The sequence below is a fragment of the Chaetodon auriga genome, chromosome 1 (assembly GCF_051107435.1).
Source record: "Chaetodon auriga isolate fChaAug3 chromosome 1, fChaAug3.hap1, whole genome shotgun sequence".
Lineage (NCBI taxonomy): Eukaryota > Metazoa > Chordata > Actinopteri > Chaetodontiformes > Chaetodontidae > Chaetodon > Chaetodon auriga.
Genome location: NC_135074.1, coordinates 30,620,001 through 30,631,308, shown reverse-complemented (window position 1 = coordinate 30,631,308; position 11,308 = coordinate 30,620,001). Strand labels below are relative to the sequence as shown.

Here is an 11,308-nt window from a genome sequence, read left to right as displayed (position 1 = left end):
ATACAAATATGCACAATATACATGCATAGAATATTATCTGTGATCCACTGTTATGATATCATCTTGCTGTATCTCCCGGGGGAGTCACATGACCCCTGTTGGGGGGGGGGGGGGGTCAAAATGCTTCAATGAAAACCACATGGAGGGAGGAGAGAGCTGCAACTAAACAGGGAGAGAGAGAGAGCGAGGGATAGAGAGAGAGAGAGAGAGAGAGGCCAGCATGAGCCACAGAGACGGACGAAGAAGAACAAGAGAGCAGCTGTAGGAAAGATCTAAACCTCCAGAACCAGATCCAGGATCAGATCCAGGACCAGAGGCTACACAACAACCAAGACCGCAGACCGGGAGCAGCCCAGTCCACCATGTCAGAGTCCATCAGAAGAAGAAGCTCCAGCAGGCAGCTCCTGCAGAACCTCATCAGGTGAGAGAAAAGTGGTTTGAACACTGAGCAGCCGCAGGTTGTTTTTCTGGACTTTCTCTTTGCTGCATTACGTTTATTTGACAGTTACAGTGACTGTGAATGCAGTACTTTTATCCGTGTATTTTGATGATAATGTTACTGAAGCAAAGCATCTGACTGAATATTAATATTGTCTTAATATAATCTATTAATACTGTTATGATTCCACAACTGGAATCAACCACAAAAACTCAGCGTAGATAAAACTCTGCCAGTTTCTTCTCACCTCTTGTGATGTGTGTCATGGTTGCAACTCGATTTTGTTATTTATTTTTCATTTAGGAGATTTCAGGGAGTGACTAGGAGCATGTTTTTGGGTAAATTTAGATTTTCTGTCTAAAGAAAAACCAGATGGCATTAATGGGTAAATCCAAATTCTGTCAACTCTTCTTAGAAAAGGTGTCCTTTTCTAGAACTGCAGTAGAAAAACAGGATTACATGCTTGTATCTGTAGTTTAACTTCAGCTTTAATTTTACTGTGAGTGAAGGGAAACTTGTCTTGCAGCCATATTAAACACATCACACGTTCAGTTTATGTGGATGTCCGATCATCAGCTGATTCATATCGCACAATTAACAGTCTGCTGGCATCAGAAAGTTGATGTCTGATCATCTGCAAACAGACTGCAGAAAGCTCGACAGTAGTGTCTGTGCGGTCAACCATATTCACTGCTTTGTGCAATCTTTGAAACGAGCAAATTAAAGCTGGAGCTCAGGTGGAGTTACAAAACAGCAACCTTGACAGTAGAGTGTAAGCTGCTGAGAGAGGTCTTCATCAAGCTAACGCGCACCAAAACATGCTTCCTCTAAAGTTTAACTTCTGAGAGGGACTCCATCATTACAAGTAAGATTAGCTTTTGAATGCTGTTTGTGTTTGTGTTTCCAGGAAGAAGTGAAGGAAATTAGCTTCAGCGTTAGCATTGTGATGGTTGCTGAATTAAGACAGTAAGAAGTACACAGTGTTCTCAAAAGATGTGACCTAACAAGCAATCATAGACAAAGAACAATAAGGGACCTACATCTAAACCATGTGGAACACCAGACAAACAATACAGAAGTCCAGACCAGATCTACGTCTCAGGTGAGACCCTCTCAGAGCCTGGGGCCAGCACCTATCGTCAGAGGTGATGAGTTTGCGGCAGTGAAGGCAGCCCTCAGTTTGAGAAGCCAGCTGTTAATCATTAATGTGTTATGAGCGGGTGATGTGACTAATGCATGCCTGCAAAATACACTGAAAACTTTTGTTTTCGCAAAGTTGTTTCTCTCAAGTCACTTCACTCACACCTCTCATGAAACCAGCTGTTTGGGCTTCGTTACCGGCGAATGCTACGATCATACTTTACTACTATCAATACTTTATCTAAAGACCATGTCTGACACCACAGAGACCTGACTCGGGCAGTTAATAATGGCTCGAATGGTGCAATGTCTTCACGTCAAAACGCTGATGAAGCAGTGAGAATTACCATCTTCATGCTTTAACAGCTGAAAATCCACCCAAAGACCAGACGCTGTCTTCTGTCGTAGCGTAAAAAGATGGCGGAGGTGCTGTAATTGGATTTATCTCCGTCTATCATCACAATCAGTTCAGTCACATTTTATCATATCCTGTTACTGTTTAGCTCTCCATTTGCCTGATTGGACCACTTAGCACAGTCTGTTCTCATTTATCTCCTCGGGCAGACGCAGAGGTCTCACGTCTCGTTGTTTTCTGTATTTGCGTGCGTCTCCTAACTTCTGCTCCTTATTGTCAGCGAGGTTCTGGTTTCCTCGGAGATCGGTGGAACATTACTGTGTGACCTCACCGAAAATGACACTGAGCTCCGAGTTCAATGGCTTCTTTTATGGCTGCAACTTCCTTAATGGCCATGACATCATCTGGCTAACCCCCTCCTGCTCGACTCCACACACACACACACACACACACACACACACACACACAAAGAAAACGTCCTTCCCCAGCCTCCATTGCCTCATTGTGTAGCTGGTGGAAAAAATGATGCATATCAGACAGATTTCCTCCATAATTTGCTCTTTTCACGTTTGTGCTCATGTTAAATGTCCCAGCAGACTCTGAACATACCTGGAAGCACAGACTGCCGCACAGATTCTGTGGACCAGCAGTGACTGTGTGAATAAAGCAGAGCAGACGTCAGATCTTCATCTGCTCCAGTGACTTCCTACACTTCCCATCATGCCTTTTGATGGAGGGCTTCAGCTGTGTGACATGTCGTCTCTCATCAGGGAGATATTTACCCCTGAAGTCCTGAAAGATTCTATTTTTTTAAATCTTGAGCGCAAAAGCAACTGTTTCTCCCAGAAATCCTGTTTACTGAATAGTTTTCCTAGTTATGCTCAGTTGTCCAGCATAACCACTGCTTGGATTAAGTTTAGAGAATATTATCTACAACACTTCAATCACAGGGAGATGGTCGGGGTGGGTGGAGGCAGAGGAAGCTCAGGGTCTGCGGCTCACATCCAGATCCCGTCTGTGCACCATAAAATGTGAACATAAAAACTTGCTGTAGTCACTATGAGTTGATACTGTATCGCAAGATCAGATGCTTTGGCAGAAAAAGGTGAAATTTGCTATCAGTGAACATTTTACTTATAATTTCTGAACATTTTTTCATCTTGCCAGATATGTTGATTAACAGCATTTTATGTTACTTTATTTATGTTAATAGAAAATGTCATCAGTTTCGCACAAAATCCCACCGCTGTTAATAAGATAATAACATAGTAAAGATAGTAAAAATAGCTTCAGCTGATTATTTTAAGTTAGACGCTTCAGTGTAAAATGATGTGATTTGTAGTTTTTGGCTAAAACCTTTAATCGTGCAACATCAACATCTGAATCGGTCCTTTAAGGATTTCATACTCCTCCCAGTTGCTTTTCAATGATGAGGTCCAGGCAATCAAACCTCATCCCCAGTCGACCCTTTTCCCCAAAACCGGCCTGACCAAGAAGCCAGAGCAGCCCTATCACACACACATCAGACCGATTTACAGCCGCTGGCTCCCGCCAACAGGCCCCCGCTGCATCTCTGGTGAGCATGATCGTATGTAGGTCACCTTCCCACATGGTAACGACCACGGCATGTTTGACTCACAGCCGCTCATGGCCGGTGTCCTCACCAGCAGCCACAGCCAGCGACATTTACAACAGCCTTTTGTATTTGGTGAGTGTTTTGCACCTCAAAGATGTTTTAATAATGATTTCATGCAGCCAAATGTTTGATGAACGTGTTGACATGTCGGGAAGATTAATCATATTTTTGGGTGGAGGCCTGTGCATTGAACTTACTCACACCAGGCCAGTACAAAGGCAGCGGGCCGCATGTTTCATGTATGGTTTTAATGAGAACCAACGAGCTCCAGGATTTGGCATGTTTGGCTTCCATGACGCTGCTGCAGCGTGCTGTCACCAGTGCACAGATGCTCTCTGAGGTTTATCTTCAGTTAATATTAGGCCACAGCAGCCTGGGTTCACGAAACCAAGCAGGTTTCTCCCAAAGTTAAAGCACTGCAGCTCAAAGAGGGAGTTTTGTTCTGAAGAGACAGTAACGTCCCAGTTCAACAAGTAGTATACTTCAGCGTTAGATGCAATGGAAGTATAGAAAAGTCATTACAAGTACACTTTCACTGTTTGTGCTTCATTTAAAGTATGTTTGACACATACTTTTATAAAGTATGACTTCATTCGTCATTAAGTTCTACTTAAATGTATTAAAAATGAATATACTAATTCTGCAATACTTAAAGTGGTATTTCAAAGTATTTATACAAAGTGCACTTTATTGTAAGTGCATTATAAATTGTACTGAGGTGTACTTTTAAAAAGTGTACTTAATTAGTCTGCTGGGTTATGTAAACCCTGTTATTTGGGGGTCAAAGTAAAGGTGTGTGTACCTGAGGTGTCGATGGTACAGTGAGGTCAGTCGGTCAAAGTTGAAATCATTCAGTAAACCGTGATGAATGTTTACAGTTTGAGTTTAAAGTCATTTTCATTTCATCTCTGTAAATATGATCCAAGTTTCTAAACTAATTATCCCATGAAACCAATGAGATCACGCTTCGGAAAACTTGTCCGTACCACCGAGCGTCCAGCAGCAGGTGCTCTCCAGAGATCCCAAACCAATCAAACGGCTGACTGAATATTTCCAAAGATCTCATTGTTCCAGTTTTTTGACAAGATTTTCTCCAGACCTCCGTAAGTATGACAAGATGGAGGTCTGGCTCCACGGGATTAAAGTCTCTCCCTCCATCATCCCCTCTGCTCCTCCTCCATCTCTTCACCTCCTCCCTCTCCCGCTCTTTGTTTCCCTCCAGAGATTGAAATTAAGTGAAACAGCACAGCAGCTGGCTCACGCTCCGCCAGATGTGCTTCGACAATAAAGAGTTATTGTTATCAAGTCCCGCCCTGTGGAAACTCGAGCCGATCGGACAGAAGAAGTGAAGGAAACATAAGAACGGCTCGTTTTTTCCTGTGATTCTTAAAGCTGCTTACCTGAGGAAACCCCGCGCGTTCACTTTTCCACAGATACGTTTCACTGCTGGAGCAGACAAATAACAAACAGGACGTTTGAGTAACGTGTAGCTGAGGGTCAGAGTGGTCGGTGGAGCAGATAACTTGGTTTAAATTGTCATTACTTCAGTATTTATCATCCTGTCTCCGTCCACAAACTTTTGGGTACTTTTGGTTCGTGGATGTTTTTCATGGTTTAAGCGTCTCAGCTCTGATTAAAGGAGATCTTAATGTTACAGCACACACCGTCTGGGAAGGTCCACAGCCACCTCCATTAGAGATGGTTTTCCCAGTTTGGTTGCACCTTTGGGATGAGCTGGAACACAAACTGTGAGGAGGACCTGATCACCCAACATCAGTGCTGGACCTCATATAACAGGAGCAAATCCTGCAGCAGGTTCAACATGTGGTGGAAAGTGGAGTGGAGGCTGTTACAGCAGCAGCAGCAGATTAATGTCCACGAGTCTGGAACGACATGTTCAATAATCTCGTACTGGTGTGACGTTCAGGTGTCCTCTGGAGAGTTTGGGCCTTGAGAGATTTGCAGCAGCCTTCGAGAGCAGAGAGGCAGAGGAGGAAACCAACTTTATGATGGTCATAAAACTCAACATCCCTCCTCACGTGACCAAAGATGCATCGAACAGATGCTCATATTCATGCCCGTCAGCCTTATATTCTGATTCCATTTAACCTCTAAAACCACCCGTGGGCCAGTTCTTAAAATCTGATTGTCTTTTCTTCTGTAGCTTTAGCAGGATGCAGTTACTTAAGCCTCCAACCGCTAACATGTTAACTGGCTCCTGATGGTTCTGGACAGAGTCCACAGTCGAGTGTTTTGTCGCTGTAGGAGTGTGGTGACAGTCTGCTGTTGTCCATGTTGGTTTCAGGGTGACGGCCCAGCGCAGCCAGGAGGACGCGGAGGAGGTGGAGAGGGAGCGAAGGAGGAGGAGCAGGGAAAAGGAGAGAGGAGAGGGGAGCTCCTGCTGGCCGGAGCCCCCCCAACACAACGAGCTCGCCCACAGCACAGAGTGAGGAAGCATGTTAGCACTGTTAGCTAATATTACTTCAACATAACTTCTAGTAAAGTGTTTTATCAGGGTAGGAAAGTGGAACTGATGGCTTATTAAAGTTAATGAATTAATTATTAATGCATTAAAGGAACAGTTTGACGTTATGGGAAACACAAGTATTTGCTTTCTTACTGCAGTGAAGAGAAAGAGATTAACACTCTCATTTCTGTGTGGCTGATATGAAGCAAGAACCAGCGGCTAGTTAGCTTAGCTTAGCTTAGCTTAGCTTAGCTTAGCTTAGCGTAAAGACTGGAAGCAGGGGGAAACAGCTAGCCTGGCTTTGACCCGAAGTACCAAAATCTGCCCCTCTGAAGCTCACTAATTAACATTTTATATCTCATTTGTTTAGGTGTGACTTCCTGAAGTTGTCTATCAACCTTAAGACTCCAGCAAGTCACTGTCCACTGTCCAAACAGTCCACCTCATAAAGTCCTCTAGAACCACAATTGTTTTTACACGTTTTCTTAACAGATGAAATAAATCAGATACATCACGTTAATCAGTGAGCTTTAGAAGTGTCCCCCTGATTCTAGTTTTCACGCTACGATACAGATTTTAGAGTTCTATCAATCACCTCATTTAAAAAAAAGATTAAGCCATTTCCCAAAATGTCAACCTGTTGGTTTGAAGGTTAGGTAGGAACAATATTTGTTTTGCCAGGTTGTCAAAAATCCCTTTGGCTCTCTTTAATTCCTCTCTGCTCAGTCTGGACTGATGGATCTGCGTCCTGAGCTTTGAGGCTGGAGGTGGACCATTTGTTTGTGTTTACAGATGTTAAACCATCCATGATGGTTCAAACTGCAGTGCTGATGACAGGGGAAAAGATGTGTGTGTGTGTGTGTGTGTGTGTGTGTGTAGGTTCAGTGATGCTGCAGGTGAACGAGCTGAGAGAGCTGCTGTACCATCAGTTTGTCGCTCAGAGATGGGATGCTCATTGTCCTCATTACCTGAGCTGCTGATCAGACTTTGTTTACAGGCGTGTGAAGCAGAAGCAGCTCACTCATCAAACACTGTTCACTGGTTCAGTCATTAGCATCGCACTTCAATGCTTGACTGCTTTCACAACAGGTTGAAGCTCTGACAGCAGTTAAGTTTGATCACGAGAAATGAAAAACTCAGTTTTCAGAAAGGATGAAATCATTTTAGCTTCTCTTATGTGTAGTTTCCTGTGGCATGAACTTTGATCATTGGCGTACCAAAAAACATACAGAGAAAAGTGTTTTTGCTTCTCTGCCTCACGTTTCATGATGTATTCGTCAGAACAAAAAGCTTTTCACAAATGACCACCTGGTGGCGCAATCCTGTTCTGTTCATGCTGATGAGGTCCAGGCTGCTGAGGTGAGCTCACCTGAAGCAGGAGGAGCTTCTTTGTTTATTGTTTCCATCGTCTCTGTTTTCATGGAGCCTGACGCTGCAGGTCCTGTTTGCCACCTGCCGCCAGGCTCAACACGCTGCCCTGTTAGAAACCTGTAGGTGACACCAGAGACACACCTGAGAAAAAAAATCCATCAGCAGCAACAGAAGACAAAACCACAACAGGCAGCAGCATATTTATGAAATTCTGCTATTGTTAACCTTAAAGAAGTCACGTCTGTGGCATCACTTATCATTCAGATCCAGACTTCACTCATTTAGCCTGAAGCACATTTGGACAAACAAGACAGAGGAGGAGGAGGAGGAGGAGGACAAACAATGAGTCAAACAACAGATCTACACACTGTACTGAGAGCTCGCAGCGAATTTCATTTAGCAGAGCTTCAGTCTGAGACAACATCCAATAACAGTCACAAAGCAGAACAAGCCACAGATAAACACAAAGCAATCAGAGCCGAGCTGGATCGACTCGTCCAGAGCCTTCCTCCGTGGAAAGGGCAGAAATAAGAACAAAACATTAAGAAAAAAATTACAAAAAAATTATTAAATCTAATACACCAAGACTTGAATCCCACAAATCATCCAAAATCAAAAGAAAGAGAATAAAAAAGGGGGATACATCAACAGATATGAACTCCTGGGAGAGACGAAGAAAACATATTCACATTAAAACCTGTGAGAAAAGTAAAGGATCTGTTACTGATACTTAGACCCAAACTCATCTCTGATCATGTTTACAGGAAATAAACTGCTCAAAATACACAAATCACTCGTTTTACAAAAACTTCCTGCAGCTGTTGAGTTGACCCGTTGGTTAACTGTACAGTGGATCAGTTGTTCTGTCCTGTACGTCTTCAAAATAAAGCCTCCAGCGGTTTGACTCCACCTCTTATCAGTCCGTCAGGTGACTAACACGTAACGCTTCTCCACCCGGTCCTCAGGTTGGAGGAGGAGGAGCTGAAGCCCAGCTGCTGCTCGGCTCTGGAGGAGGACGAAGGCTTCAGCGACTGGAGTCACAGGCTGGAGAACCGTCACGAGCAGGAGGTGCGGGATGACTGCAGGGCCAGGACGCAGAGACCCTCGACACCACAGTGGAAGCCTGAAGAGGAGAAACAGCAGGAGGACGAAGAGGAGGAGGGACGTGAGCCACAACGAAGCGATCGGTCCCAGGAAGCCTCGACGAGACCTCCTGAGAAGGTGCACCGCCCAAGAGATCAATACGGGTGGAGTTAATGGATGAGTCTACGCAAACAACTCAAATAGTACTAATAGATAGTAATCATGAGTATAAATACATCAACTGAGTAAATGTTAACATGGAAGATGTAGCAGCACGTCTGAAATCTTATTCTCCAAGTTCAACATTCACTGTCTGCACTGAAGTACAAATTTGAGGTACTTGTACTTTACTTGAGTTTTATCTTTTCGTGCCAGTTTCTACTTCAACTGCACTTCATTTCAGATGAAGACCCTGTACGTCTTCATCTGTAGACAAGAAGCTTTCTGGTTTCTGTTTGTAGGCCTGGGTTGGTGTGAACTCTGTTACCTTTACTTGTAACAGAGTATTTTTACTGTGTGGTATTAGTACTTAATGCATATCACCATGAGTGTAGAGTAACATGTCGGCCGCTTTGCTTTGGTTCATTTTAGATGTCCAGCAGCAGAAAGGAAGTCAGGACGTCTTACAGCTCAACGGTCTTCCTGCCGCAGGACGCCAGGCTGCAGCACGCCACGGGTCAACCAGCTGACAGGACGTCCTACCTGGCTGCCGGGACGATGAGGCCCCGGTGTGTTCTCCGCTCAGTGTCTGTTTCATCCTATAATCCCGACTGTAATCTCACACATAGTTTCTCTCCTGTTGCTTCAATGTGCGAACATGAGTCATTTCTCTAATCAGTAACTTTTCCGCTTTATTAACCAGCTGAATCATCTCCTCCACAGAGGAGGGGCCTGCCGGGTGGATGGCGAGGCGGAGCAGCAGGAGCGTAAAGAGGAGGAGGTGCAGGCGGCCGTGCGGACCGAGCGGAGGTCAGCAGGAACCAGGCAGAGCACCAGAGATGAAGATGAGCAGGAGGAAGAAGAGCTGAGCTTCACGCGTGACAAGAAGGAAGACCTCCACCTCCGGAGGGTGGAGAGACACAGCGAGGAGGAGGAGGAGGAGGAGGAGCAGGAGGTGTCAGACAAGGTTGGCTTTCTCACTGCTTCCACCTTCACTGCTGCGGTTATGAGCAGCTGTGCTTTCTGAGGACGCCTGAAGGCGACATTCACTGTAAAATATGCTGGAAACAACGTCCACGAAACTTCCTGTAAATATTCCAAATTTCTTCCATGACAGAGTTTCTTTGAACCACTGACCTGATTTCTTGTCGATATTCATGGTCCCCAGAGGATGAACCCTCATGTTTTTATTGGTTTAATGACCACAGTCACACCATCATTTCTATTGATGCACCAGCCACAACAACATTTAATGTAATGGTGCAATAAAATTGAGTTCATGCTCCCCGGAGGAGGAACTGTTTCCTGCATGAGCACAGACGGTCGGAAGACTCGTCCTCATCTCTGGGACAGATTGACCACTTAGGACATTTGTTCAGCTCATTCGAAGCAGGCGGACGTCACGATGCTAACGGTTCCCTGTGGAGTTTTCCTGTAAACAAACTTTCTGTTCACAGTCAGTGTTTCTCTCCAAAACACATTTTTATGTTCTCAACAACAAACATGTTGAATCATTTTCTTCCTCATAAAACATCTGCAAAGCTGATTTTTCTCAAAAGTTTGAAACCGGCTTTGTTTATGTTAACGAGCACACAGTCTTCTTCTTCTGCTTCTTCTTCTTCTTCTGCTTCTTCTTCTTCTTCTTCTTCTTCTTCTTCACCTTTGCTGACATTGCTGTGTTTCTTAGCACCATCTTCCAAATGGCCTGCATGCCCAGGTGCCACCATCAGGACAGACTTTCCATTTTTACCTTCATGACTGCGTCTGTGAAGCGTGTGTTGTTAGTTATGTCCGGCTCTTTCTGTGGTGGGGTGCTACGGGGCCTCGAGCAGGCATTTAGACTTTTACACTTATTATTCGATACATCAACTAAGTTCTGTGCTGACGTAACACCACTCGTCTGGTTTCTCGCAGCGTTTCATAAAACATTTAATCGAACACACACACGCTTATTAGACATCATGGTTCACAGAATTTGGCTTCAAATCTGAAAGTAATAAAGCAGAAGAATGCAGCTCACAGAGTGCAGAAATGAGACTGACGAAAGCAGCAATGATGTAAGACGCAAGTAACAAATTCCTTCTTTTACCACCGGCGCTTTGCCAGTGTTTCATGAGTCTTTTGCCACCAAATAACACAGTGTGAGTGAGCAGCGTGAACACTTCTTTAAAGACACAGAGGACAGATGGTGGTGAAAACTGTTCTGAGATTATACTGTTTACCGCCATCAGATTGTTCTAATACTGTTCATGTTCAGTTTGTCAGACTTGTCCTAATAAGATGGAAACATGTGAATGTTGGTGTTGTTCTAGAGGCCAGTGGAGGGCAGGAGGAGCGAGGAGGTGACCAGGAGCTCCACAGCCTCCCTTTGCAGCAGCAGCGAAGGCGAGGAGTCGTTAAACTGCTACGGTCCCATGAGCCCGACCTTCAAGGTACCTCGTCAAACCAAAGCTGGTCTGTACGATAAAGGTTTCCAGATTCAAATCATGAAATCACTGAAATGCACAACGTTCCCCAGTGAGCAGTGTCGGGTGACTCTACTTTTAAAAGTAATTAGGATTACTGCCATTAGAAAGAAACTTGTGACGTTACAGCATCACCTACTGAGAAAAGTGACTCGTTAGCGTTAGCATGTGTGCTTAGCCTCGTCTACATCCC

General features: G+C 44.5%; 1 protein-coding gene across 1 annotated transcript in view; it reads left to right on the top strand.

The window, feature by feature from the left end:
• The first annotated feature begins 254 nt into the window (after positions 1–254).
• The window catches only part of LOC143322780 (uncharacterized), a 25,212-nt gene continuing 14,158 nt past the window's right edge, over positions 255–11,308 (top strand). The window contains exons 1-6 of the mRNA XM_076734187.1: positions 255–421; positions 5,876–6,016; positions 8,374–8,629; positions 9,083–9,219; positions 9,374–9,617; positions 10,963–11,082. Of these exons, the coding sequence (XP_076590302.1) occupies positions 363–421; positions 5,876–6,016; positions 8,374–8,629; positions 9,083–9,219; positions 9,374–9,617; positions 10,963–11,082 (957 nt within the window). The 5' untranslated portion in view covers positions 255–362. The remainder of the gene's footprint in view (positions 422–5,875; positions 6,017–8,373; positions 8,630–9,082; positions 9,220–9,373; positions 9,618–10,962; positions 11,083–11,308) is intronic.